This window comes from Melospiza georgiana, chromosome 7 (assembly GCF_028018845.1).
Source record: "Melospiza georgiana isolate bMelGeo1 chromosome 7, bMelGeo1.pri, whole genome shotgun sequence".
NCBI lineage: Eukaryota > Metazoa > Chordata > Aves > Passeriformes > Passerellidae > Melospiza > Melospiza georgiana.
The window spans coordinates 37,068,006-37,095,201 of record NC_080436.1 but is presented as its reverse complement, the minus strand read 5'-3'; the positions used below and the strand labels follow the sequence as shown (position 1 = coordinate 37,095,201).

The following is a 27,196-nucleotide window of genomic DNA, read 5'->3' as shown; positions in this document are numbered from 1 at the left end:
AAAATTTGTGTAAATTTGTGTTCCCTGAGCTTAATGCTAGAATAAGCAGTACTGCATTGAGGAAGTGTCTTAAAAATCCTTGATATAACAATGCAGTTTCACTTGTTTGCACCATAAGAACAAAAAAACCATAAAGCAAGCGAACTTGGGAACATGGAAAGTCTGAATAGTTAAATAATATGTGGTAAAACACAGCTACTGAAGAAGGAGAAAGAAGGAACTCAATCCACCCTGAATAGAGTAATTATAAGTTTTGGACTTTATGTCTTTTTGGATTACAGACATTTACCAAAGAAATTCTATAACTGATATTTTTATCATCTCTCCACAAAAGAAGTCAGTGCAAATCAAAACAAAATATGCACACTTAGTTCTTTTACTATAGCTACTGAGTGAAATTGAGCTGTTAAAAGAGAAAATATTGAAAAAATGGACAAGAATTCTTTTTTTGGCAAGAAAAAGAGCAGAAAGAGTGACACACCATTTTAAACATAAAGAGTGAAAGGAAATGCCAGAGGTACTTTTTGTCAAGCCCAAGTGAAAGGAGCAATGATCCATCAGTTTAAGGTTATTTTAGAAATAATCTATAATCTGGTGCCACAGATGTTGGAACCATATCAAGAAATTGTTGGGTGCTATGCTGCACAAGATTTTAATTTTTTTTTCCCTCCAAAATGACCGAGTCTCAAGAATGTCTTCAGTCCTTAAAATCACAAGTCGGTAGAAACGCAGAAAATACAGTTCTCATTATTAATAGTAATGAAACTAATGATGAATTAAAACAGCAGAAGTGTCTGATAGGAGGGCTGTAGTGTCAATGGCAGATATATAAGGAAAAATACTTGGAATTTATGCTTTGGCTGTTGCCAAGGCAACTGCAAGCTGGAAAGCGTGTGACGGAGAGCAGGGCAAGCCTACAGCTAAGAGGGTCATTGTATGGTGACTTGGCTCTCTAGTTCCATTAAACCTACACTTTTCAAACTCTCTAAATAAAATCATTATTAATTCTGACGTTTGGAAAGCACACTGGATTACTGCTCCAAACACAGTAGGTGTTAGGAAATGTTCTTCATCCATTTTTACTTTGTAGTAACTGCTGAGGAGGAGAAAGGGTTTCCACAGTGACTCTGACTCAATATCTTAATATTCCTATTGCACATAAAACATTGGGGAATTCAGTGTACTTAGGGAGGAAAATCCCATTGGAAAGGACACTGTTTTACTGTAGGCTGGAGAGTGTTGGAGGGTAGAGCCAGCTGCTTTGAGAACTGCTCACTTTTACTTTCTTATCCTTTTCCAGCCTACGAGGATTTGATTTTGCTCAATGTCAGGGGCATTTCTTCCCTTAGCAAAACTGGTTTTAACTATGCCTGGTATTCTTTCACTGGTTTAAATTATATTTAAGGGTAACTATTCAATAGGAAATTCCTGTAATTCTTCCACAAACTGGTAATATAGACTGTGACAAAAGGACAACACATTACAAAACGAGGGGGTCAGAGGAGTAAGAAGGGGTTGCTTGGTAATGAGATGAGGTTTTGTTGTTATCAGAATCCTGTCCTCCAGTTATGCACAATATTTGTGTTCACTAGGGAAGTCTGCCACTAGAGACAGAAACCAAGACCAACACAGAGGCCAAGAGAGATTAATGATAAATAAGAATAAATGGGACTCCACCAAAAAAGATTTAAAATGCTGTATTCGTGCCATCTCTCCTCTCGGTATAGGAACTAACCTTATGGAATCAGGACCCAGCTCCTCTCTGAGTGGGGTATTCCATTTGGGTGGGTTTTGTGGCTTTGCTGAACTGTGCTGGCAACCACTGTCATAGCCAGAGCTGCCCACCCTCATGGATGATGGGACTGATTTGAAATGTAAGTTCCTGTGAACTGCCTTAATAGGTCAAAGTGTGTGCCTCCCATTGATTCACTTTGCCAATAATTATCCTCAAATTAGCCACTGTCTCTTTCCTATCTATTCTCAGGCATATGCAAATGTAATGTTGTAGCTTAAGGACTTGGCCCTGGTAAGGGCTCAGCTGCCTTCAGCTCTCCCCAGCAATAATTTTGTTAACAGGCCTCTTCAGTGCACTGGTACAGGCCAGTTTTTATGCAGCAGCTTTCTGACTTCTGGTATTGCAGAGCTCCCAATCAATTTGTTAAAATTTGTCTCTTATGACGAGCAGCTTTCAGCTCAACGTTTTACGCTCCCCTCCTTCCCAAACGCTGGTTCACAGGAGTTAAAAAATAACAGGTATTACATACTTTGCTTTAGAGACAAGACATTTGGGAAAGAATCATCCAACCTTGAAATAAAATCTTTATTGAAAGCAATTCTACATCCATGCCAGTCAGATACATTGTGTGATCAGAGGAGGTGTCCCAGGGGAAAGCTCAGTGCTGTAGACAGGGTTGATTACTTGGACCTCCTGTCAGTTCTTAACTCATTGACAGTGGCTGAGACATTCAGTACAACTTTGTTTTCTTTATTTGGAAGTAAAGTTAATATACTTACCTTAACTGTGCCAAATGTACTGGAAAATAACCTGATAATAAAACGTACTGTCCTAGGAAGTGATAATGTCTGTGTGTGTATAAGCACATTTTCGCAGGGCTTTTGCAGCTGGGTTTTTCAGTGCTAGGGAGGAACCACAGCTACAACATGAAGCACAGATAACCTAAACTATCAGTTTTTTTCCTCAGCATATTTTCTTTTCATTTAAGGCCTGTTACACACTTTCCTGAGATACAGTATATCACAGCCACATCATTTTCTGTCGTCAATTTATTTCAGTTCAGCTGCAGTTGTTGTTTCTTGGGAAGAACCTGAGTGGGTTTTGGTACTAAAAAGACAAGCGAAGTTCAGCTTTGAGAGTCCTCTTAAAGGACAAACAACAATAGGGGTTTTAAAATAGATCAAAATCTTGCAGAGACATCGATAGACGAGCTGAGGAGAGAAACCAAAATACACACATTGTGGAGGAAGAGGGAAGGGCCTCTGCATTACTTAACTCCATCCTGGGAAAATTATGGAGGTAACTGGTGGTGAGGGAGCCCCTGATGCCACAAACTCTATTTGTGCAAACTGTTCACTTCCTTGCACTGCTTCATAGATAAATTTCAAATTCAGCATTAAATTCAGATTCCTGATATGTTATGAATGCAGACTAAACCTCTTTATTATCGATGTCCTGGCTGCATGGGTGATTTGCTCAGGTGCATTGCAGTGGCATTCACCAGCTGGTGAAGCTAAGCAGATGCAGACATCACCAATGGAGTCCTAAACTTGTGAGATCTGTACACTGTGATGGGAACAGGGAGATTGGTGTGTATGGAACTGAGATCTGAGGCTTCTGCTTATAGAGGAGCTCCAAAGCACCACAATGTCTGTCCTTTTCCAAATGTGCCATGTAGTTTCCTTCACAACAAACAAGCACAAATCAGGGGTCACAGTGCACTAACACAGTTTTAAGCTAGTTGCATCTAGCTGTGTAAAACATGAAGGCATTTTAAATCCCTGTTTGTTCCATAGGTAGAATTTGAAACAATGGCTAGGCTGGTAATAGAGAAACCAGGTCATGGTGTAGGATATGTTACAAGAGGGGTCAGAAATAGTTCAGACATACTTGAGAGCTTGCTTTTGCTGAAAATAGCCTCCATGGCTCCTGGCCTACAGAAACTCCATAGGCTTCCTGTGCTCTGCAGCTGTGGGTTCGTGTTACAGCACTTTGGGAAAAATCCCTTCTCTTCAGTTGCTCTGGGATACAAGAAGGAGCACTCAATGCTGTCCTCCTCCACAGCCCAGGCTTTAAATGTGACCATTGGCTATATATAGCACCTGGACAGCTGACAGGGCCCTGGTGGAGAATGGGCTTCCTCAGGGGATCCCCTGCCTATCTCACAGCACGAGCCCTTCCCTGGATGAACTGCCTTGGAGCCCGGCCCTAAGCGAGGATAATAACTAAACTAGCTCTGAACATTGCTTCACAGTTGGCTGAATAGACTGTGAAAAGCTGAGGAAAGGCATTTATTCTGGCTTAGCCTGGTTTAATAAGAGAGCAGTTAAAAATAAAGTGGGTGAACTTTGCTTCCCATGCGATGACCCTGCAGAAGAGCGTGTGGGCTCTTGCCTTTGCACACACCTCACAGAATGTCTTGTGGAGAAAGAATTTATCTGCTGGGTGGCTGAGGACAGCATGTAAAAACACATTTGAGTATCTAAAGAGACTGCAGGCTCTACATTCAGGGGTTTCATTCAGGAAAGTGCTTTGGAGAAGTCCTGCTCGTTCTTCTGCACAAGGGGAGGTGCTCCTGCTCCACTGAGGAGCTGTGAGGGGGGGTTACAGTTTATCTGCACCTCAGCCTTGGGATTGTTTGTTTTTCTGGACATCTTCTGAGTCACAGAAGCTCCAAAGGCAGGAGGGGCACACTGGTGCATGGACAGCAAGGGCAGGAACTTATCACCACATTGTGGCTCCACCAAAGACCTTGCTATGGGCAAAGGATCAGGCCCCACTCCCCACTTCCCTATTACTAAAATTCCAGTTCTCCCTTTTGGAACACTGATCCAACTGGGTGACCTGCTTGGCTCTTCCATTTACTGACAGCCAGCACTCTGTCCTCCCAGTTTGGCTTGGGTTTTAATTTTTTGTGTGTGAATGCAAACTGGTTCTGACTGGTGCTCTTACGAGGACAGATCTGTCTAGTCCACGCTGCTGTTGTGCCTGCAGTTGCCTCTTTGGGCACAGCTTTTGGTAGGAGCCAGCTGAAGGCCATGAGCTTCCCCAAGGAGCCTCCTGGACTCCTCTGCCTGAAGCTCTGTGCACAAGGCATTCACTTCTGCCTTCTTCTGTAGCAGCAAATTCAGCTCAAACAAGAGCAAATCCCTGCCCAAAAGCCACACAGACACTGTAAGCATGAGCCTTTCTTTGGGGAAGGGATGGGAGAGAGCAAAATCTCCTGTGGCAGATATTGGGCAGAGGCTGATGTGGTTCTTAGAGGTGTTTGGATAGTAGATAAAGGCAGGGTGAGACTACATAGAATAATAAGTGTTCAGACAGAAGCATACCACCTTAATGCCTAAAATGTATTTTTATCTGGTGGTGTACCTTCTGCTGTTCTTGAATATTTTTTAAATTTATTTTTAATTCCACTTCTGATATATTTTTTTCTCCAGAACAACTAGCTTGTTGTAAAGACCAACCTGTCATAGTTCCTGGATTTGTATGCTTTTGTGGCCTGTGTGGTTCAGAAGGCAACAGATAGTTTTAAATAAATAAAGCTTTAACTTTTTAAATTGCTTAAATATTTTTGTTCAAGAATGCCCAAAGCTTTCTTGTAACATTACAAATAAAAAGCAGTTAGTAACAATCTCGCTTAAATCACGAATTGTAAATATAGAACCTTTATCATCAGCACAGCACATCCAAAAATGTCTTTGTAAAATAAATCAAATTATATGAGTTAATTGATTCCAGGCAACATCAGCAACTGCAGGTGGAAACTGAATAACAGGATGTTTATTAATGAGGGACTATTAATCAAAATTGACAATATCAACTCCTGTTTCTTTTATTTGAATTCTACCTGCAAAATCCATGAACATACTCACCGGATTTTAAAATAAAAATTTAAAAGTAAAGAAAATGCTGACACGTGGGGTTTTAGCTTTAGATGTGGGGCTATTTGTTTAAACAGCGAAAGGATATCCTAAATCCAATTTGACAGGCAATGCCAAAGATGCCAGTGGTAATTAATTAGCACTTAATTTAGACCACAGAACAACAGGATATGGAATTGGTGCTCAGTGCCATTTCCCCTTAGGCTTCATCTCATGAGGGTCAGGAGTATGGCTGTTGCATTGAAGGTCAGTAAATAAATTGGGGGAACACATTGACACTGGACTTTTCATGATAGATATCCTTCACCCTTATTGCTGCCTCTGGCTACGGCTGATGAGAAAAGGGCTGCAATTGTTGTGTGAGGAATGCTGCGGTGCCCAGGCTCGAGTGGAGCAAGGTGGTGCCTGAGCCCAGGAGCCCAACACTCACTGTGCTGGCAGAGAAATGCCCCAGCTCAGTGCCTGGGCTGGAAATAAACTCCTGACTGCAGCACAGAGAGCTTGAGGAACTCTGACAGGCGAGAAAATTCACTTTAAAAGCAGCCCTTAAGTTTGCTAGATTTGTGAGCTTAGCTTTAGATTAAGCATAATTAAAATCAAGGGAAGATTTTAAAGCGAGGTTAGAAACTAGGTCAGCAAGGGAAAAAACACGTTTCCTTATTATCCTCTTGTCTTTGTCTTAATAATGTTTGGTGCTCCTCCATAGAGCTAAAGGCTCTTAATAAAGGTGGATTAATGTTATTAACAGCATTGTTTCCTGATGGGGACACCGAGGCTTTGATGTGCTTAATGATGGACAAACAGAAAGTACGTGGCAGAAAAACAGAGCTACCAGCTCTGGTTTGTCCCTCAGTGAGAGAAGCCCCTCTGAGCAGCACACACAGAGCAGGGGAGATATGGAGAACACACAGGAGACCCTCTGTCCCTTCTTCCCAGAGGCACATCAAATGGTTCAGATTTACTCACAGGAAAGGTAGAAAGATGATGAGACTCTGTATTATGATTTAATCCTCCTGCTCCCAGTAAAATTAGTGCATCTGTCAGACACTTCTATGCTCTATCTCCCAGTAATCTCTTCCTTTCAAGAGAGCCCCAGGTGGAAGGTGCCAGCACTGCCACAGGTGTTCAGTGATGTTTCAGCTTTCTGAAATCACTTCCCACAAACTGTACCTTACTATGCCTAAATAGTCCAGTTCCCCATGTCCCACAGGATGCTGAACAATGGGAGCTTCAGTATTTACAGCAGGGTGGCTCTGGTTGCACATCCCAGCTGTACTCCACTGGCACAGTTTTGTGCCCTTGGTCCCCTGAAGGGCTGTCTGCATTGCTACATCACGAAAACACTGAGCTAGGCAGCAGTCTCTGCTCAGAAAATGTGTTTTGGAAGCCCCAGGTTAAGAGTTATTTTAACTTTCACTCCATCACACCCTTTGCAGCATCTCTCTCTGGGCAGCGAGTGAAATTTTGATTACTGTGAAAATCACTGACAAAAATCCCAGAAACTGGGAGCCACAATGGAGTCAGAATCTCACCTTATATGAGATTAACTTTTCTCATTTTGGGTGATATCTACTTTTACTAAGTGGAATTACTGCTTTTGACTATGTTCAATTTATAACCTCTTGCAGCCTTCAATTACAGACTTTTTGTGCCATAATCCAGTTGACAGCAAATAACTCAGCCCTGGATATGACAGGTTTACTTTCTGACTTAGAGCCCAGAAGGGGCAATTGAGTGGAATTTCAGCCTGGGATGTTGAGCTGTAGACATCTTGCCCAGAAATTCATCTCTGCTTGTGGGTCTAGAGCAGCCCATGAAAGACACAGTTTCACTATCAACACATTGGTTTTGTCCAGTGTCATGAATTAATTATTCACTTCTGTGAGAAACACAGTAATTTTTGATGTTGAATGTGGCAAAGAATTCCACAAAAGTCAGGGAACAAACTCTTGACAAAGTTTTCCTTTTTCTGTGAATTTTTTTATCATAGAATCACTGAATCATTTGCTTTGGAAAAGGCCTTCAAAAATATAAAATCAAAGCATTGCAATTACTTCATAAATTATTTTGTTTCAAGTCTTTTTTAAATGAAGAAAAAAAATTAAAATGTTGGCCTAATAAATGTCCCCAATATAAAAAAAGATCCATATTTTTTATCCTGTATTGTCACCATCTTGTTGTTTAAAGGGAAAGTCTTTTTGCAGTGATCTACCCAACAGAGATGATTTTCTATGGGATCTGACCTCAACCAGGATTCCTCCTCTCCCAGGTTCAGTTCTGAGCTCTCCACAAGCTAGGATTGCAATATATCCGCACTGCATTTGTATCAGATTTGAAAGATGCTTTAACATGCCTCCCAGCACCACGATTGTTTCAGCCCTGATACTGAGCACGAGTAGGATGAACGCAGCTCTTAAACGCACTAGTGAGTATGTGCCACGAGTCTTTGATTTCCTTAAACTTATTTACATTTTACTCGCCCTTGAGCAACGAATTTACTACGTCAGCATTGTCTTTTCTACTTACACTTTGTCTGTCTTGTCCCCTCACCTTAGCTTGATGTTTATTTTTTTGTGCACGTGTTTAGTCTGCTGCACTAAATGCAGGGACTGCCTGGAGTGGAGGATTTTCCATATATTGTGTCTTTCTAAGAAGCACCCTTTGTAGTACTGCAAGTTCTGCAATATTTCCTGGCTTTAAACTAGCTTTGAATTTTCTCATTAGCTCCTTTAAAGTCAAATACCCACTCACACATGTGCTGGTCTCAGATGACTCTGGTCTAACTGCCTCAGATTCTTTACAAAGTCTTTATGCTCTACACAGTCATCCCTACCTCTCTCAGTAGTCGTATTTCTTTCATCTTTGAAGCTTCAAGTGACCAGATTTGCCAATATTTGCTTCTGTCTAACCCTGATCAAAATCCACAGTTAAAAAAAGTGGTGAGAAAACATATATGAGTCTCTTAGACCTCCTAACCCAAACCATGTTTGACAGAGATTGAAGGATTTAGGAACAACAGGGACAACCTTGCTGTTGATATCAAAACCCTGATACCAGTCATCAGTCTTTGGACAACTCAAACAGTAAGCAGCTTTCAGGGCACCTCTCTGTAGGTGCTGCCTCTCCAGCAGAAAATGTCTAGCCTGAAGTGACTGTAAATGGATTTACAACTTATAAAGTGCCTCTTTAGCAAGCACACACTGTAGAGCTGGATAAACTTAATTTAGTATGGGAAGTAATGGAAAGCTCTTACTATATAGTTTGGAAAGGTTAAGCATCTCCTCACTATAGAGGCCCGGTGAGATCCAAAATGTGTTCAAGACTTGAAATTTGCCCTATGACAGAAATCTCAGGGTTGGCTCTGAGTCCAGAGCAGCTGCAGTGATTTCCATGGGGTAGATGCCCTGAAGGAATGAAACCTCCTTATCCTGATGACACTTTTACGAGACCCTTATCCAGACATGGAAACAATCTGGGTTGTCTGAGGTGGTTAAAGTTGCCTGCTACTACTGCTGCCACAGCCCTGTGGAAATCCTCTCTGGACCGAGAGTTTGAACAAGGCAAACTGATGTTCCCAGCAAACTTCACTTGCTGGAGAGCTTCCATATGCTCCGGGGCTGTCCCATATGCCCTGGGCTGACTGCATGGTGGCTGCTGATGGTGTTTGGTGAAGGCCTGCACTTGGCAGTGTGGATGGCAATGATCTGGGAGGTGAGAACAGTTTCCAGATGGATGAAGTGCTATCCTGAGGTGGTCTGGGGAGCCTGAGCCTAGTGCTGACACAGAGAACATGGTGCAAAAAAAGTTTGTGCTTTTCTGCGAAGGTGCTGGGAGAGCTACAGGAGGAGCCGCAAAAATTACAGAACTTTTCTGAATTCCTTTTTCTTGGCTTATCTCCATGGCAAGGGGTCTTCTTTTGGAAGACCACAGCAAAGCTTTGGAGAGGATGTGGCAGTGCTATCTAATGTTAGGGCTGAGGTGGGTGTAAAATCCTCAGTTTAGAGGAGGTAACTGGTTGCATCTTGTGGACCAGGGGAGGAGGCAAATTGGCTGGAGAGAGCTGCTTCACAGATTTATGATTATACATAGCACCATAATGCGTAATGTACGAAAAGATAAATATTTTCCATTCAGCAACATCTTGCTGTATTTTCATCTAACTCTATAATTTTAATTATAAAGTGAACATAACCTGTATCAAATTATGATTTTGTTAACATATTGAATGAGGACAAGAAAAATAAATACCAGATTTTATACTGTACAGTCACATGAAGGTATAGTAAAAAAATCTGGTTTCCTTGACCACATTGTCATAATATGCATATATAACTGCTTATTGAATCCAGGCTGTGTAGACAACAGAAAGAACACTGGCTCCATACCATCACAATGCATGCCCACAACAAAGAGGAGGAAAGAACAGGCTCTTTCATTGTGTGTTTCTAACTATTACCAACATAAGGGCTAAAAACTACCTCTGTCTGAAGTGTATCTATACACCCATGCATAAGTTATTAACTGGGCTCTCTCAGCACAGTTGCTGAAAATATTAATATATTCAAATTATATTCTAGCTACTGCAAAAACAGTAGATCAGACAAATGTATTAAAATCTCTTCAGACAAAAGGAGTCATGTTATTTATAAAGTTCCTCCCCCCCTGCTCCTCACTGGAACACAAACCTTCATTGTATAGAGTACACGAGAATGCAAGATGATCCTTTAGATGTCAAAATGTGGCTAAAAGTTTGAATGTAATCATAAAACAGTGACTCCAGCGCTCGCCATAAACAAATTGTCACTGGCATTATGTAACTTGGACTATTCACAAAGTATAAAAGATGGGAAGAATAAAAGGTGGTTGCCAAACACTATGGGCCAAATCCAAAGGTCGTGCCAAATTGCGCCAGTGGGCTGGGAATTGCAAACCCAGCGTGGAATTCGGATTTACACTCCTCGGTTCTTGGGCTGCCTAGAGTGAGATTAAGGCTATTTTTTATTCAGTTTGTCAGGAAGGCAGCGAGGCAGCAACCAGTGGCTTCTGCAGCCCCCCTGCTCGCTCTTAGTGGGAGATGGGAAAGCGGGATAAAAGATTCCTAATTGCCACAGGACCCGTTTTTGTGCAGAGTGGCTTTCTGGGCTGCAAGCAGGCACAGTCAGCCACCAGCAAGGCAGCCTGGAAAGGGAGGCATCACTCTCAGATCTGGTGGTCTTGAATTTTTCATGTTACTATTATGTAGGGTGCTGCCTCTTTGGGCTGAGACCCTGCCTTCCACTCGGACTCCTCTGGAAAATTGATTAACGAAGGAAGACCATTCACCAAGGCAGAAGGTCTTGTTTGTGAACAACAACCAATCATTAATTTATACTTTCCTTCAGTCCAGGCTTTAGGTGTAAAGCATATCTGAAAACAAATGCGCTGCACAGATTTAAATTGTAACTAATGGTTGTGTTAATGCCCCACCAAACTAGGTGGTTGCCCACTCCTGCTTTTCCCCCCCACCCTTCCTTTAAAAAGTAAAATGACATTTTTCCCCCAGCCTGAAATAATTGCTGAAGCAGAGATACTGGTTTAACTCATTATGAATTATTAGTGGAAAAGTGGGTCTCAGAAGTATGTTACATCTGAAATATTTTTCGTCACTTGAACATGTGCCGTCCAGAACTGGCCCTGTTCTACCAGGCACTGGGAACAAACACTTCGCATTCACAGATGCTCCTAATTTGGTGTGGTTTGGAGTGTAATTTAGATCAAACGTATCCATGTAAATGAGTCAGGGCTTCTTAATTAGGTGCCTCTAAAGAAAAAACTTGGACCACATCAGTAGGTGTGGGTGTGGTGCCCACAGTACTGGAATCTTTCTATAGATGAAGCTGAGTTTTGTTCAGTCACACTGTAGGTTTTTCTTTCCTTTTTCATTTTTTTTCTTTCTTTTTTTTTTTTTTTTTTCTAAAGCACAATAATAAATCTGCAGATGGCATAGACATAAAGACGCTACTTCAGAGGAGCTGTCTAAAACACTGTCTCTTTGGCAAATGCCTTAAAGTAGGTCATTCTGCTGTGATTTAGGTTTATATTTCATTGCCAGCTTTTTGTTCCCATTACAAGTAGAGTGCATTCCAGTCCACAGATTTGCTCTTCTTTTTTTTTTTTTTTCTGATTGGTTTTTATTTACAAGAATTTGTAGATCTCCATAAGAAAATGGCCAATACCCTGTCAGAAGTAGTAATCATGCACTTGACCACAAAAAGAGATGTATGAAGGTGATAGCCTGCAAATATTGGAATGTAAAGTACCATTCTCTGGAAGGAAAAATTGTATTGATTCTCTTAACATGGTGATTGAAATGATTGTTGCATCTTTTGCAGTGTGTGAAAAAGGATTTGATCTAATGTCATTCCAGAACCCTCACAGAGCAGGGCCCTAGTTGTTCAGGTATTTGCTTTTGCTTTTTATAAATTTGTCACTGAAAATCATGTATTTTATATCTTATTAAAAAAAAATAATCTGGGTCTATTTTCCCATCAAAGTGTTGGGGGATTTACATGCCAAACTCTCAGTGGCCTTAATGAATTACCTGCATAAATTCCCTTTCAATCAATAGTAGAATAGATCCTATTGTGTTGTATTAATTATTTTGCACAGAACACTGACATTTTGGCCTTAAAGCCTTTTTTGTTTTGTTTTGTTTTGTTTTGTTTTTTTAAAGTCCCAATGAATATCTGAGAAACTTCAAACAAATTATTTATTTCACAACCTTAATTATGAGAAAAATCATGTATCTTTAGGCACAAAAATGAAAAGCATTGCAATTTACCCTTTGATGACCTTGTTGTGGACATTAGTGTGTTAGAGCCCAATCTCCCCAAAAAAAAAAAAAAAAAAAGAAATAAAAGGGGGACAGAGCCATTGTAATGAATTGAGCATTCCTAATTTTGGCCAACAAAAAACGATTTGAGCTGGAAAGAACACTAACCCCAAGCAATATTAAGAGGTTACAAAGTCCCATAAATTAACTCCGCCGGTGATATTTTGCTGAAGCTGACGCGAGTGCAAACCAGAAGCAGGATCCTCACGTGGTCCTGATTAACTGAAGAGTCCTCAGCAGTAACCAGCCCTGCCTGGGATGTGCTGGCCAGATGCACACGTACACCCACAGCACACGGATGAGCCTTCAAAGGCTTGGGGGGCTCCACTGGGGGACTGGGGAGCAAGCAAAGAGTGGAAGTGAGAAGTGCTGGCTGCGTCGTGGTGGGAAAGTGCCTCACCCTCTTCTCCATTCCTCACTTTCTTTATCTACACAACTAGGATAATAAAACTTACTGACCTGAAAAGGAAGTTAGGAGATTTAATTAATGTTTGAAAAGCTTTTTTGAGATCGTTTGATATTGAGTAATGTGGGATGAACAATAGGAGCTCTTGGAGACAGGGGCTCTATCTATCAGGGTTTGTGTACTGCACTCAGCACAATGGTGCCGTGTAGCCACAGAGTCAACTCTGTCATAAATATTTAAATTAAAACTATGTTAATTATTTTTATCATTCTGTTATTTGCTGATACACCAGTTCAGTACTTGGTAGCATTGAAAAGTACCAAGTGCAATTATTTGCCTGACTGTTATGAAAATCAGGGTTTATATTTTTAAATACAGTTGTGAAAATCAGAAATAGATGGAAGCAAGGGGCGAAAATGTGGCTTTAATTACTCATCATGCTTCTTGTTAAAAGCACTAAGCAGTAAGGTATTCTTTGGGGAAGAATTAACTTTGTAAACTTATTCCTCAAAGAACAGGATTTGGCATGATTGCAAAACCCTTGGTAGCAGGTCACCTCAACCCAAAAAAGTAAAAAATCAAAATGCTCAAAGATGCTTCTGAGAGACTGGATTTTTTTTCTATTTTTTTGTCTTGAACCCAAAATCTACTATTACTCCTGTCCTGTGCACACTTGTGCCTGGTGCATATTTTCTTGGGTCCACTAACATCCAAAGGGTGAGTTTAGTAGACTGATATGTGCTTAACAGAGAGGAAAAGGGTTTAATTCTTCTCCTTCCCCCAAAATGAGCCCTGGGAAGCTGTGGTAAATGGGATGAGTGTTGGCATTGCTCCAGCTCCTTTGTAAAACTCTTCCATAGTTGAAACTGAGAAAAGCACGCACGCAAAAGCACATCTCGATATACATTTGCCCTTCTCAAGTTAAAAGATCATTAAATAATTTCATATATATCTTAAAATGCCAGTCAGGTATGCCTGAATTTTTAATGTAACTGGTCTGCCCTCCTGCAGGAGGTTGTTTCTCCTCCTCACATTTCCAGTAGCTGCTTCCCCAAAGCTTGTAGGGGCACAGTTAAACTTTTCTCCTTCCTGCTGTCCCATGGCTGAAAACCAAAACCAGCTTGTGTGTTGCCTGATTATAAAGAAAGGTCTTGATTCAGGAAATAATTTAAACAAATAGTCTTTCTTGTGCTTTCTTTTAAGGGCTTCTGTACCTTTCTAAATTTGGGCATTTTTCCTGAGGGAAAACTTAAGTGCCCATTCCACTTTTTGGGTTGTAGGTCTTCCACAGGTTCACTGAGGTTTCCCAAATAGATGTTTTCTTTTCTGTAGTACTTCCATTTTGGGAATTGTTTTTAGTTTTCAGTGGCTTTTACCTTGATGATGATGATGATGATGATGATGATGATGATTACTATTATTATTCTTAATAGAAAACTTGCACAGTTCTCAGTGTAATCTGTTCTTTTGCTGTGTGAGGAAAGGGCTCTCCTGAGCCTACATTTATTACGTGAGCCTGCCTGAAAACTGCTGATATGACACGTAGTTTAGCAAGTGGAAATCACATATGTTTGCTACCTCTTTCCTCCACCAACTTTGGAGGGAAAAAAAAAAGTTTGCAGGCATCCCATACAGCCTTATTATATGCTGTACTTTAACTTCATTTTCTGGTTTCCCTTAGAATTCTGGGTACTGCTGCTGGATTTGTCATCACATTGTCATTGTGTCATGGTGTGCAGGCTACTGTGGGCTGCTGGCTATGCATGGCTCTGCATTATTTTCCTTTTAATTTATTTTTTATTTTCTTTTTTGTTACCCTTAGATTTTAATAAGAAGAAACAAGTCTGTTTAGTTGTATATAGTTTGGAAAATCCTTGGCTTTTCAGAATGTTGCTGCCAAAGGTTGTGAGGTTTGAGGTGGGGGGACTGTTCCTCCCCACTGTTTGTAAAGGTTGGATGTTTTTTTTCCTGTTCACAGACCTATGAACAGGGGTGACATTTGGGGTTTTTTTGGCAAAACAGCTGAAGAATAATATTTTTGTTAGATCATATATTAATGTTGTTGGGTTTGTCTTAGATATATAGTTCTACCCTTGATGAGGAGCATCTTTCCAGTGAAATCAATGCAAACAATTAATAGTAAAAATGAAGAATTTAGGCAGAGGGGGAAGACAATCAGGAAGAAAATCATCATTCTCCCTCTGAAAGGGCAGAAAGCCTGGATGGCATCTGAAAATTACTTCCTATGCTATCTAGAGTATGGGGAAAAATGGAGCAAAATAAATGGAGTTTCTTGGATTCAAAGGTGAATTAAAACAAATCAGCTCCTGCCTGGACAAGCCAGCCAGATAGGGCACATTAACAGATCCACGTGATAAACCAAGAGGCAACTGCAGAGCTCCCCAGACAACTTGCCTGAAGTGGCTGCCAAGGAGGCAGATGCTGCTGCTGGAAGAATATCTTCCACAGTTGGGCATCTGGGTTCCGCGCTTCCACGGAAGGCACAGGGATGGGAGCTGGCCCCTGCCTTCCCCTTTAATTATTTCGACATCCCTGTTATAGTTTTGTAAATAACACGCATTATCCTGCCTTTGTGCAGGGGAATCAGGAGCGAGGAGAGGGGTTTTTGTCCCCGACGCCTCCCCTCGCAGGGGGGTCCACACGGACGGGCACGGCCAGACCGGAGCTTGGCTGCCCTGCGCTCCAGCCTGGTCAGATGTGACACAGCTCGGGTCTGGGAGTCGCAGAGCTGCCTCGTGGTGGTGGCACGGAGCTCAACCTAATAAGCAGAGCAGGCTGAGATTCATTAATTTAACATTAATAAGCACAGCTCATGAGCTCAGGCACAGCGCTGTGCAAGGCAGGCACACAGCTCCTGCAGGAGAGCGGCGTCCACCCTCGCCAGCTCTGAGGACACAGCCAGGGTGTTCCTCCTCCCTGCTGCATTTTGCATGAGGGAGAAATGAGGTTTGTGGTCACTGGAGAAGCTTCTGTGCAAATAATAAAAAAAAAAAAATCCCATCTCGGTTTTTAAATTGTGTTGCTGGTTTGCGTTGAGATTTTAAGGCATTTAAACTTCTCGTGCCTCGGTTTCCCATTGGGTGTGTAACAGCTTCCTCAAGGTGTTGTGATGAAAGCAGGTCATAAAATAAATAGAGTGAAATTCTCCTTCTGCCTAACTTGTATTACAATTCCGTGAGTAAATTATTTGGTACATGTAATGGTTTCTCAGATAGGGATTCGCTGTGCTCAGTTCATGTTTGTGCAGAGAGACAAGGCAATGTTTCTGCACCATTTGATGTCCTGTGTGCGCCCAAAAAATGGGACCAGAAAGGTGCATCAGTTTTAGCTGGTACCTGTGATTAGCTCACTTTGTTTGGGAGTAAAAGTTAGATGTGAGTAAGGAAGAGGAAAGAGGAGATCTGTGGAGTATGGGGCAGAAATATATGGGCTGTACAGAGCAAACAAATATTCTCTAAACGTGTTAGAGTAGAACAGGCTGTTTTCTGTACCCCGTTATTCAGGAAAATCTCTGCTCAGGTTGGGTTTTTGTCGTTTCTTTCCTGTGTAATGTCTATTTGTTTGGTTTGTTCATCTTTTGGAAGAAGCATGAATAGCCTAATAGTAGTTGTGCTCAATTATTTCCAGCATGAGTCATAATGGAACAATTCCTTATGGAATTAGACTGACAGAGCTATGTGATATGTCTGTTCAGCCCCATATTTTGTCTATTTTGCTTTTAAGTTGAGGAAATTTCATGGAAAGATGAACAGGGACGTCAGCAGGTTGTGGTTTTTCCTATCAAATGCAAAAAAACTTGAAAGAACAGGTACTGCAGACTCAACTGTGCTTTTAATCCACCTCCTGTGGGCTGCATGCACTGCACTCTGACTTCTTGCAGCTTCAGAGAGCTCGGTTGAAGAGAGATATATGGCACAGGAGTTAATCCCTGCTGCCAGGCCTTTCTCACAGACTCTCTCATCACCTGCTTTGCCTGGGTTTCTAAGGAGGACCCTTCTGAAGTGCATTTCTCATTGTTATTTCTGCTGGATCTGGACCTGCTCCTGCAGACTGGACTGCTGCAGAATGGCTCAGGATAAGGCAAAGGTTGGCTTCTCATGCTGAGTGTCAGTGAGACAGATGCTCTCACATCTGTACAAAAGTCACAGGCTTGGGCAGCCCCATGGTCCAGGTCTGTATAGCCCTGTTCTGTCTGTCTGACAGGAAGGAAAGGAGCAGGAGAAGGGTAGGAGAAAGAGGGGGAATGCCATGGAAACAGCAAGGCTGCAGCCCCTCATCCTCTCCCTATCAGAACCCCCTCAAGACCAGTTCAACTCTGGGCAAGAACATCCGTCTCAATCAGCAAATACAGAAACTGCAGTAAAATGCCTCAAATAAAGCCATTTTAGTTATTTTTCCAACTAAACAGAAACTTCTGGAACTCCTGTAACTTGCCCTGAGAAAGTCCTGTGATCAAAGGGGTGGTGCAACTCTGTGCTTAGGGACATTGACACTCCTCTTCTGAAGAGTGTCCCCAAAACGAATATAACTCTACATTTTGTAACCTCTGCAAACTAGTCATGTTTCCTAGACTATTCAAACAAACACACATTGTCTCTATTTGAGAATATAAGCATCACATCATTACTGAAAATGTAAGTACACTAATTCATTCTCATCTATGGAGATCATTCAGACTGACCCCTGTCTTTAGCATCAACAAGTTCAAGAGAACACATAGGTTTTATTTTTGGGGGGATATTTTTGTGTTTTCAACATCTATTCTACTGTTGCTTCCATACCAATGGAGCAAAGCTTCTGGAATAGCCCTATCTTTTCCTGAGGATGAGTTTGAGGCAGAGAAGAAGACTGACCTTCTTCAGAGAGACTCAGACAATTACTTCCCTAATGCTTAAACCCCCAAATGGCTCCAGTGTCCAGGAAGGCTTCCTGCCTTCCATCACTCTGTGCCACTGTGTCGCCTTGGTTTACCTCTGCTTTATGAACTATTGGTGTTTTATTTCCTCTATTTTAGCAGTTTTATTTTTCCTCTTGTTTTTCCCAAAAACCCACCAGTGTGGGTCCAGTTTCGCCAGTTATTCTACACATCCACAGCAGGGAACAATTGCTGTCCCAAATAGATTATGCTCTAAAAAGCCAAGGCAGACAAAGGAAGTATTATCATCATTTTGTAAACAAGGAACCGAGGCACAGGGAGATTAAATGATTTACCCAAGGTCACCCAGAACATCCGGTCAAAGCCAAGAACTGAACTCACGTCTCCCGAGTCTCAATCAAGTGATTTAACTATGAGATCAAAGACTTATTGTGTATACCTGATATCTCTCCCCTAAGACACGGCAACAAAACTTTTTCAGGTTAAGATCAATGCCACACAGAGTGCAGTAAATTTTGTATATGGCATATCTGTGCTGACAGCGTGTACCCACTCCTTGCACTCATGTTCTTCCCAGGAAATAATTTCCCTTATTATTCTTCCATTGCCAGCAATAAATTATCATCCTTCTCTAGATAACCTGCTGAAGGAGAGAATGTGTGCACACAGTGCATCAAATGAACACACAGGAAACTGTTATTCTGCAAGGCCAAACTCAGTCATTTTATGGACTGCTTAAAATCCTTCCATGCTTAAATGAAATGGGGACATTCCCACAACTATATGAACTTCATTTTGCCATTTCAGCTGGAAGCTGCAAAGCAAGATAAAGGATCTACATCTCTTACATGCACATGCCAAGAAATGATCGCTATAAAGGCATCATTCATTATAAGCTCAGAGTGGTCTTTGATTTGGAGCCTTTATCACTCCCTCACTGGGGTCAGTACATCGTTCCTGGGATGAAATACTCCTCTGTGCCTTGATGGGGCCCAGATCCTGATGTCCCTTCAGTTTTAGGGGTAGTTTGGCTGAAAAATGACTGTAGAAAACAGCATGGGCAGTAAGAAGGAACTGGGTCACAGGACCCTGCCCTTCCCATATCCCTACCCCGAGGCCTCCCTGCCATCCTGCAGGTCAAACAGCTCTGGTGGGTGTCTGAGTGAGCCATGTCTGCTATGGACACCTTTGCTGTTAATGCCACGAAGCACAGGAAGAAAACCTGAGGTGAATGTGACACCCTAGGTTGATTTTTTGGGTTGATGTCTCTTGCAAACGCAGCTCAGTGAGCGTGGAAACTCCAGGGGAATGATGAGGGGCAACCTCACAGGGTTGTTTTGCTGCCTCTGCAGTATCTCAGCAACTTGAGGAGAGCAAAGATGCACTTCCAAATATTTCCTCAGCATTTCTTAGGTGTTCTGTGTTGTCCCAAGCTCCATGTGAGGGACAAGAGCAATAAATCATCATCCTCCTCTAGATAACCTGCTGAATGAGAGAATGTGTGCACACAATTCTCTCACTCTGTTTTCTTGAGTGAGGTTGTGTCTGACCTCGACATATCACAATGACAGTACAGAACAGCAGGGACCTCAGTGTTGAAAACATGACCATCCAAAAGGCCATTCCTGGAGAAATTCCATCAAACTGGGTGAATGCAATCTGGGACATGTTGCATTTGCCCAATTCAATGCACCTGTAACACTGAATTGGGTAATCCCAATGGTTTTGGCTGTATTGAAGGAAACAGAGTTGTCCTGCTTTCTACTCGAGTTAAAATTTGGGATTTTGCTTAGACATCTTGATCTTGTGCAGGAATAGGATATACACAGATACCATGAATCATGCTTAGCTTTGCCAAAGAATGTAATTATTTTTGGATATTTTGGATGACTCTTCCAATAGGATTAGGACACCACATACGGATTCCTGTTTTTTGAAATTACTGATCTGAGAGTACCACAGTTCTACTTACTTCTGTAGATGTTGAAAAAGGATTTTCATTGTCTCATAGTTGGGTCTTGGGAGCTTCTTTACCAGGCTCCTTATGCATTTGATGCGAGTGGCATTGTCCTGGATTTCTAAAGGAAAAAAAAAAAGAAAATAATCATTTGAGTGCCACATTTGGACATTGCTTTGCACAGTGCTGTAGCTGGTACCCTACAAGAAAAGTCATCATGAATACATGGTTAAAACCAGAATATTTCATACCTTCTTTCACCTTAACAGAGAACAAAAGTAGTTTACAAAGATTAAAAAATTTCTGTTAATCTTAAGAAAGCATATCCTCATTTAGATAAAAATATTTTAACTTATTTTATTAGACTGATAGACCACCTTCCTTAGATAAAATACATCCAAGAAGTAAGAGACCCACATTTTAAATGGAATTATCCTCTGGAATTACATTTGCCCAGTGATGCAGCTTCCGTGATAGGTGCACTTTCTAAGTAATCCTTGTTGTCCTTTTTTACTCATCATAATTAAATCCAGTATATTTATGAGTCTGTCTTTAACATCCCATCATATTTAGAAAAATAACATTCACTATTGTTTTTAGTAGTTCGACCTCGTGAAAAATTATTTCAAAAAACTGTTCCACTGTAGCTATTTTCTCATACCTATAATAACCTACAACTGGAATTTCTGCAGGAAAAAAAAGTGTTTCAAACTTAAAATTAGTAATAAAGAATGCAGCACTAAGGACTTTATTCTCTCCTTTGGGGTGATAAGAACAGTTCTACCATTTCTGTTAAGGTATGCCTTCCTGTTTTACTATGATTCATAGTTTTGTGGGAAAGGTTTGGCTGATATTTTCATCGATTTGTCTAAGATGTTGCAACTAAGCAAAGTCATGTACAACTGTTCTTTCATTTAGGAACAGATTAGATAAGGTACCAGTAGGTTTGACGTAGGGAAAACATCTTGCATGCTACATGCCCTAGATAACCTGAGAACACTTTTCTGATCTTATCATCTATGATTTAATTATCACCTATCATTCTTCGTATATGTTCCTCTTTAATATTCATATTACCCTAGCACTCAGAGATCTCAATCAGGATTAAATCCCAGTTGCAGTAGGTGCTGCATAAGCATACGTGGTGATTAGTGACTTGATTTAAAGGTTTCACCAAAAAAAAGTTTCAAGCTAAAATTTTCCTGCAATCAAGCTTAATTTAAAAATTAAAATTACTAGGATAATATTCCTTCCTCAGCATGTGTTGCTAGTTCCTGCTGAGATTAATACTTCCTACCCACAGATATAGATGTTTATACTGAAATTGTTTTTAATTTTAACAATCATGTAGACATGGAAGACAAAGACCTAAAAGTAGGCAGTGCATAGGTATTAGTTTCCAGTAAAAAAATCCAAACTTTCTGATGGATTTTTTTCTATAGGAAGTCAAGCAATTGAAAATAGTGATAATGAAGTCAAACACAAATGAAGAGCACACTTTCTGTGTATTTCTCTCTTGTTTTGGTATGACCTACAAAAAGCCTTAACTTCTGAACAGCACAACATCCCTCAGCCGTGTAGTACAGTCATCTCTGGATGCTTTCTGCCAAAAGCCATTACTGTTTAGTTTTGTTCTGTGGGTGAACTGCCCAGTGGAAATAGGTCTGAAGATACAAACGAAAATTATATTAAATTTGCAGAAGTTAATTTATTATAGGAAGGGGGTGAAAATTCTCTGGGCTTTTTTATTTTCTGCTTTTTATTTTATTTTTTTGGTGTACATAATAAAAAATTACTGAATCTTTTGGTTTCAAAGAGTCCTCCATGATCAAAGTCTAACCTTTACCACAGCACTGCCAAATCCACCACCAAACCTTGAGTGCCACATCCACATGGCTTTTAAATCCCTCCAGGAATGGGCACTCACCCACTGCTCTGGGCAGCCTGTTCCAATGCTTAGCAATCCCTTTAATGAAGAAATTTTTCCTAAGATCCAACTTAAACCTCTCCTGGCACTACCTGAGGCCATTTCCTTTCAATCTGGGACTTGTTGCCTGGGAGAAGAGACCAACATGCTGTGGTCTCACTAGATTAGTTATATTTATATTATCTACATTCACATTGTTTATATTTATATTTATACTTATATTAATATTTATATTTATATTTATATTTATATTTATATTTATATTTATATTTATATTTATATTTATAGTTATATTTATAGTTATAGTTATATTTATATTTATATTTATATTTAGGCTGCCTTGCATCTCTTCTGCAACTCCACAGATACAGTTTCTCAAGTAGTTTAATTTTTAATTCTGGGGTGGTTTTTTTGGGGTTTTTTTTTACTGAGAGTTCATTGGGCTTGAGTGGAACCGAGACACTGAGGCAGGGATAAGCACAGTGGAAGGAAGGGCTCACTCTTTGTTGCAGAACATTTACAGGGAAGTGTTGTACAGTGAAACTTTACTGTGTTCTCTTGACGGAAGTGTTTCTGCTCTGTGTTGATTAACACAGACAGGGGAACCACATCCCTGCACCCTCTGCTGCTCACAGAGGCTGCAATTCTTTGTGAGGAGTATTTGCAAATGTGCTAAAATAGCCCTCCCCCAGTATTAATTTATAAAAAAAATTATTTATTGAGAGAATGACAAGGGTAGAAAGCTTTGCTTTAGGGCATACTGTACCAAAGTCATCAGTACTGGAACATAGGGGATATTTAGGTAGGCAATAAAGCACAAAAACCATAGAAATTTTGCATAAAATTATGTTGTGCATCGGCCTTTTTGTTAATTGTTAGTCTATTGTAAAAGAAGAAAAAACAGGCAACATGTGGTAACTTTAGTCAGCATTTCTGAACTGGGAATGATAAACACCTCTGCCTGGCTCTGGCATTTATCAGTACTGAGATATTATTACCACATAGAGTCACAGCATGGTTACTGTTATCATCAAAAAAAAAGAGCCAGCTAATCTTAATGGTTTGTAAAGCCGTTACCTGCACTGGTCTGACATTTATCATGATCATTTTACCACATGAGTCCTACATTGCAAAGGTATTTTATCTGGAAGGGACATCACTATGAATTATTATTTGCAGCTAGGTAGAAAATTGTATGTTGTAGATACCTTTTCTCATTATAAATCACAGTCACATTTCACCATTTCCCACACAAAGCTGCTGAGCCCAGGCTTTTTGCCATAACACTTAGTCTTGCTCCCTTTTATAGTTCCATGAAAATATTGGGTATTCTTTCATTAAAATGGTTGATATCGGTGGGTTTTTTTAAATGCTCTATACACGCTTGATTTTTCTCTAGTATAAAAGAATTTGTTTTTCCACTTGAGAAGCTGAAGAGGATAAACTGTTCATTTTTTTTATTAAAGCTTACTCTCGCTTCAGTTTTTGTGGCTGGGCTTGTCTTTACTCTTGACCTTGTTGATGGAATATTTAACAGATCAGATGCAGGATCTTATGTTTCGTTTGCAATACCTATGTATTTGCTTTATTTCTGTAATGCCTTCAGTTCCACATTCCTAGAAAATTTTCCCTTTCACATCCCTGAGTAGAAGGATTTTTTTTTTTTAAATATTTTTCTCTTTAACTTGAACAAGCGTAGGGAGGAAATCCTTAAATATGGGTTTTTACAAATAGGTGAGGGAAAAGTTATCCCCTTTCCCTGTGCTGTATCATGAAGCCCAGCAGTGCAGGGTGAAAAGGAAGGAAAACACTCTGAACAGCTGTTAAATTCTCCAGCTAAGTCTAGAAAAGGATGCAGAGCAATTGTGATAAAAAGAAACAATATTGGTTTTAATTACATTCTTTTTAGTGTAAGAATTGGTGAAAATCTGAGGGGAAAAAAATCTTTTTGGAAAGTTAGACTCTCTTTTCCCCATGAAAATTTTGCAAGGGAAAGTCATAATAATCACATATATCAAATAAAGAATGAGAGGAAGGCTAATCCTCTTTGCATTTTATGGGGAAATTTTGGGAGACGTGGGGGATAATTTCAGCAGATCAGGATACTCTGAAGTGAATCACAGATGGTTTCACCGTGTAAAAGAATCATAGAAAATATATTTAGAATTTGGGTTACTCTCTTTAAAAATAGGGCTGGCTCCCTTTAACAGAGCAAAACCGTGGGGATGCTCTCTTGTTTATATCTAAATGAAGAATGCATTGAAAAAAACCCTCTCTTACTATTATATAAACCCTTTTGTAAATGAGCTTTGGATAAACATTTGGGCACAGAAGAAAACATGACGTGTCTCTAACATTAACAGTGGCTGGGTAAAAATGAATGAAGAAAGTAACCTTTAGCACTCGTGCCCATAAAGAATACTTAAGAGAATCCCACCGAATGTTTCTTTTAATCATTAATTTTAAATGGACATAGATGTTTACAACAAGCCACTTTGTTTCAGAACAGGAAGTCCAGGGTTTATCTCCAATAACTCACGTTGGCTAGGAAGGGATGGATGTCTCTAACCTGACGTGCATTCATTATTTTGTAAGGTACTGGGGTCTGACCCGTGACCCTCCTCAGACCTGCTGCATTATTCATGTCTGATTTACTTTGTATAGTTTTACTCTAGCACCCATTTCCCTTTTTCCAGGCATTTCAGTGGCTTGTGCATGTTTAATGTTAAATGGCATTTATGCTTCACATTAATGCCTAATTTTATCACAAGCCATGCTTTCTTTTTATGCTTTCGAGCCTCATGGCTGAACTGCTGAAAAAACCCCAGTGATTTATGATCCTGCATAAAATATCAAACTATTGATCTGCCACCTTTTGTTGTTGTTGGCTTTTTAGGCATGGTTTTCCCCGATTTTCTTGCAGGCTCTTCTCACCTTGTTCTGTTATTTTGGATAAGATTTCTGCTGTGGTTAAAACGTCACACACTGTTGCTACAGCAAAATCTGCCTGCCAAGAGTTTTTCCAACAATTCTCAACTGATTCGGCTGCCGAGAGAAAGACGGGTCTTGTCTGGGGCTTTTTTTTTTTTTTTTTTTTGGTTTGGCTTTTTTTTTTTTTTGGTTGTTTATTTCATTCCTTTTATATATTTTTTAATCGGAACGGGGTGGTTTAGGTGGATTTTCGAGTGCTAATGAAATTGTGAGACTTATGGCGCTGGCTACAGCCAGCCGGAGTGTGGGCAGACGCTCTGTGAGCTTCCCCACTGTGCTGCTGTGCAAGCATCCCTGCTGTTATGTTTGCTATAGTTTTAATGTCTGTGAAAAATTCCTGATGCAACTAAATTATGTTCTGCCCTCTTGTTTGTATAAATAAACACCCGACTTAGCCAATTCATCTCGCTCTTGCCCATTTTAGAAGCTTGCTCTGTCACACAATGCTTAACCCCAGTCCTTGATGGCTTTGGTGTTATCAGGGAATGAAAACTTGCTTAAAAGAGAGCTTTTTTTTTTTTTCCCCAAACATATCAGCTGCCCAGAACTCTGCTTTTGTTTGGTAAGTCTTCATATTCTGGAAATCATGCTGGCTAAGATACACAGGTTTTAATGTATTAATAGATAAATCACTTATTCATACCACTTTTAATGGCAGGATATTTTAATGTTACAGCACGCAACATAAAAATACCAATTTTAATCACTCGCAGTACACTGCAGCAATCCTCTATTGCAGACATATTTTAAAATATTTTCTTGGTTTTTTTAAAAAATAAAAATCTATAAGAAGTGTTGAAACTAACTAATATTAGCTATAAAGAAAATACGCAATTTGTGATCCGAATTGATCTAATTTTTATTCAAGCCTCAGAATTAGTTGTTGAAAAAGAAAATGAGAATTGTGAAACCGTTCTATCTGGGCAATTGATAAATTCATCCTGTGTAATATAAAGTAGAATTTGCAATGAATATTCATACAACTTTTGCGATCCACTAGCAAGACCCAAGACAATCAGTTTGCAACTCAATCCCATTTAACAAAAATATATGTGGAATTAATGGGAAGAAACAGCACTCAGAAAAGTTAAACTTTAATGTATCGAACTCCAGGTGCCAGAGTTTGAGGGAAATAACCAATAATAGTCATTTTTTACATATTTGATGGGACTGATTATGCAATGTGCAACTCTAAATGGCTTATAGCACATTGTAGCATGGTTCCATCCCATTGGCTACAGTAGGGTGCAGGCAGATGGATGACAGTGACAAGGAGAGAAGTGCTTTTGCTTAGCCGTGCGTTAAGATGCCATCCAGAAGCTCTGTGCACTGCAGACACTTCATTAGGATGCCAGGATAATGGTAAACTACCACTCAGAGTGACACCCCATTTCCTGCTTACTGAGCTCTCCAACCTCGGCAGATGTCAACAATCTCACAGTGCTACAGAGCAGACCTAACTTTCCAGGCACTTTGACTCCAATTTTTTTCCCTTAACAGTGCCATACATTACATGCAATATGTAACAGCAAGTACCAAACAGAAAACAAAATTTGCTGCCCTAATTATAACAAAGCAGCATCTGACTTAGGTCCTGCATGCCCAGCGTACATACAACCAGTTAGGCAGCAGCGGAGAGGAATGAACCTTGTCAGTCGATTTTGGGGGTTAATTAGACTTAGGACTTTGCTAAAGGATAGCCTGATCCTGGCTGAAATGATTGTGTTTCACCTCTGAGTTCTACCACGCAAAGGGAAAACGTGCCGAGCTCCTTTCCTGGTTTTTCATGTGCTGTGAGTGCCTCGTGCGGGGTTTTCTGAGCAGAAAGAGCAGACTTGAGCATCTGGACGGGGTGATATTTTCTCTGCAAATGCACAACTCGAGGCTGTAACGCACCTCCCCAACAGCAGTTAAAGCCAGCAGAGAGGCTGCGCTGCCATGCTTGACCTGCACTCCTTTCCAAACACAAATAGTTGCTCACACTTCCAAAAAAAAAAAAAATGTCTTCAAAGGCAAAATGAGCATGCACCCATTAAATTTATAATTTAATTGAATTTCTTGAACCTATCGGTGTGTGATTATACATGTCTTTAAAGTCAAGAATCTTGCTTATTCTAAATATAGGTATTTTGCTCCCTCTTTTTTATTTTGGGCTGTAGAGCTGATTTCACAGTGGTGGTCTGCCCTACAACAACAGTGGACTATCACTATTATTTTCTTTTTTTGGGTGCAGTGGTGGAAATATGACAGGACATCACTGCCAGCTCCTGAAATCCCTCTCCCCTCTCCTCCACAGCCTCCTCTGGCCCCCACTGAGGATGGGCTTGCATTGCCATCCCTCAGATCCTCACCCATGATCTCCAGACTTCCATGTCATTGGGAACCTGAGGCTGGACGGTGATTTGGGAATGAACAAACCTGCAGCAGGGTGGAAGGATGCACAGGGCTGAGGTGGCAAAGCATTTCTCAGATTTCACCTTACTCGAAAATTAGGATGCTGCATAGGAGCTGTCCCAGAACAATCACGA

The 27,196-nt window shown here is 40.5% G+C and overlaps 1 protein-coding gene across 1 annotated transcript in view; it reads right to left on the bottom strand.

Moving 5' to 3' along the window:
* The window catches only part of ARHGAP15 (Rho GTPase activating protein 15), a 302,799-nt gene that overhangs the window by 2,200 nt on the left and 273,403 nt on the right, over nt 1-27,196 (bottom strand). The window contains exon 12 of the mRNA XM_058028007.1: nt 19,766-19,871. Coding sequence (XP_057883990.1) covers nt 19,766-19,871 — 106 coding nt within the window. The remainder of the gene's footprint in view (nt 1-19,765; nt 19,872-27,196) is intronic.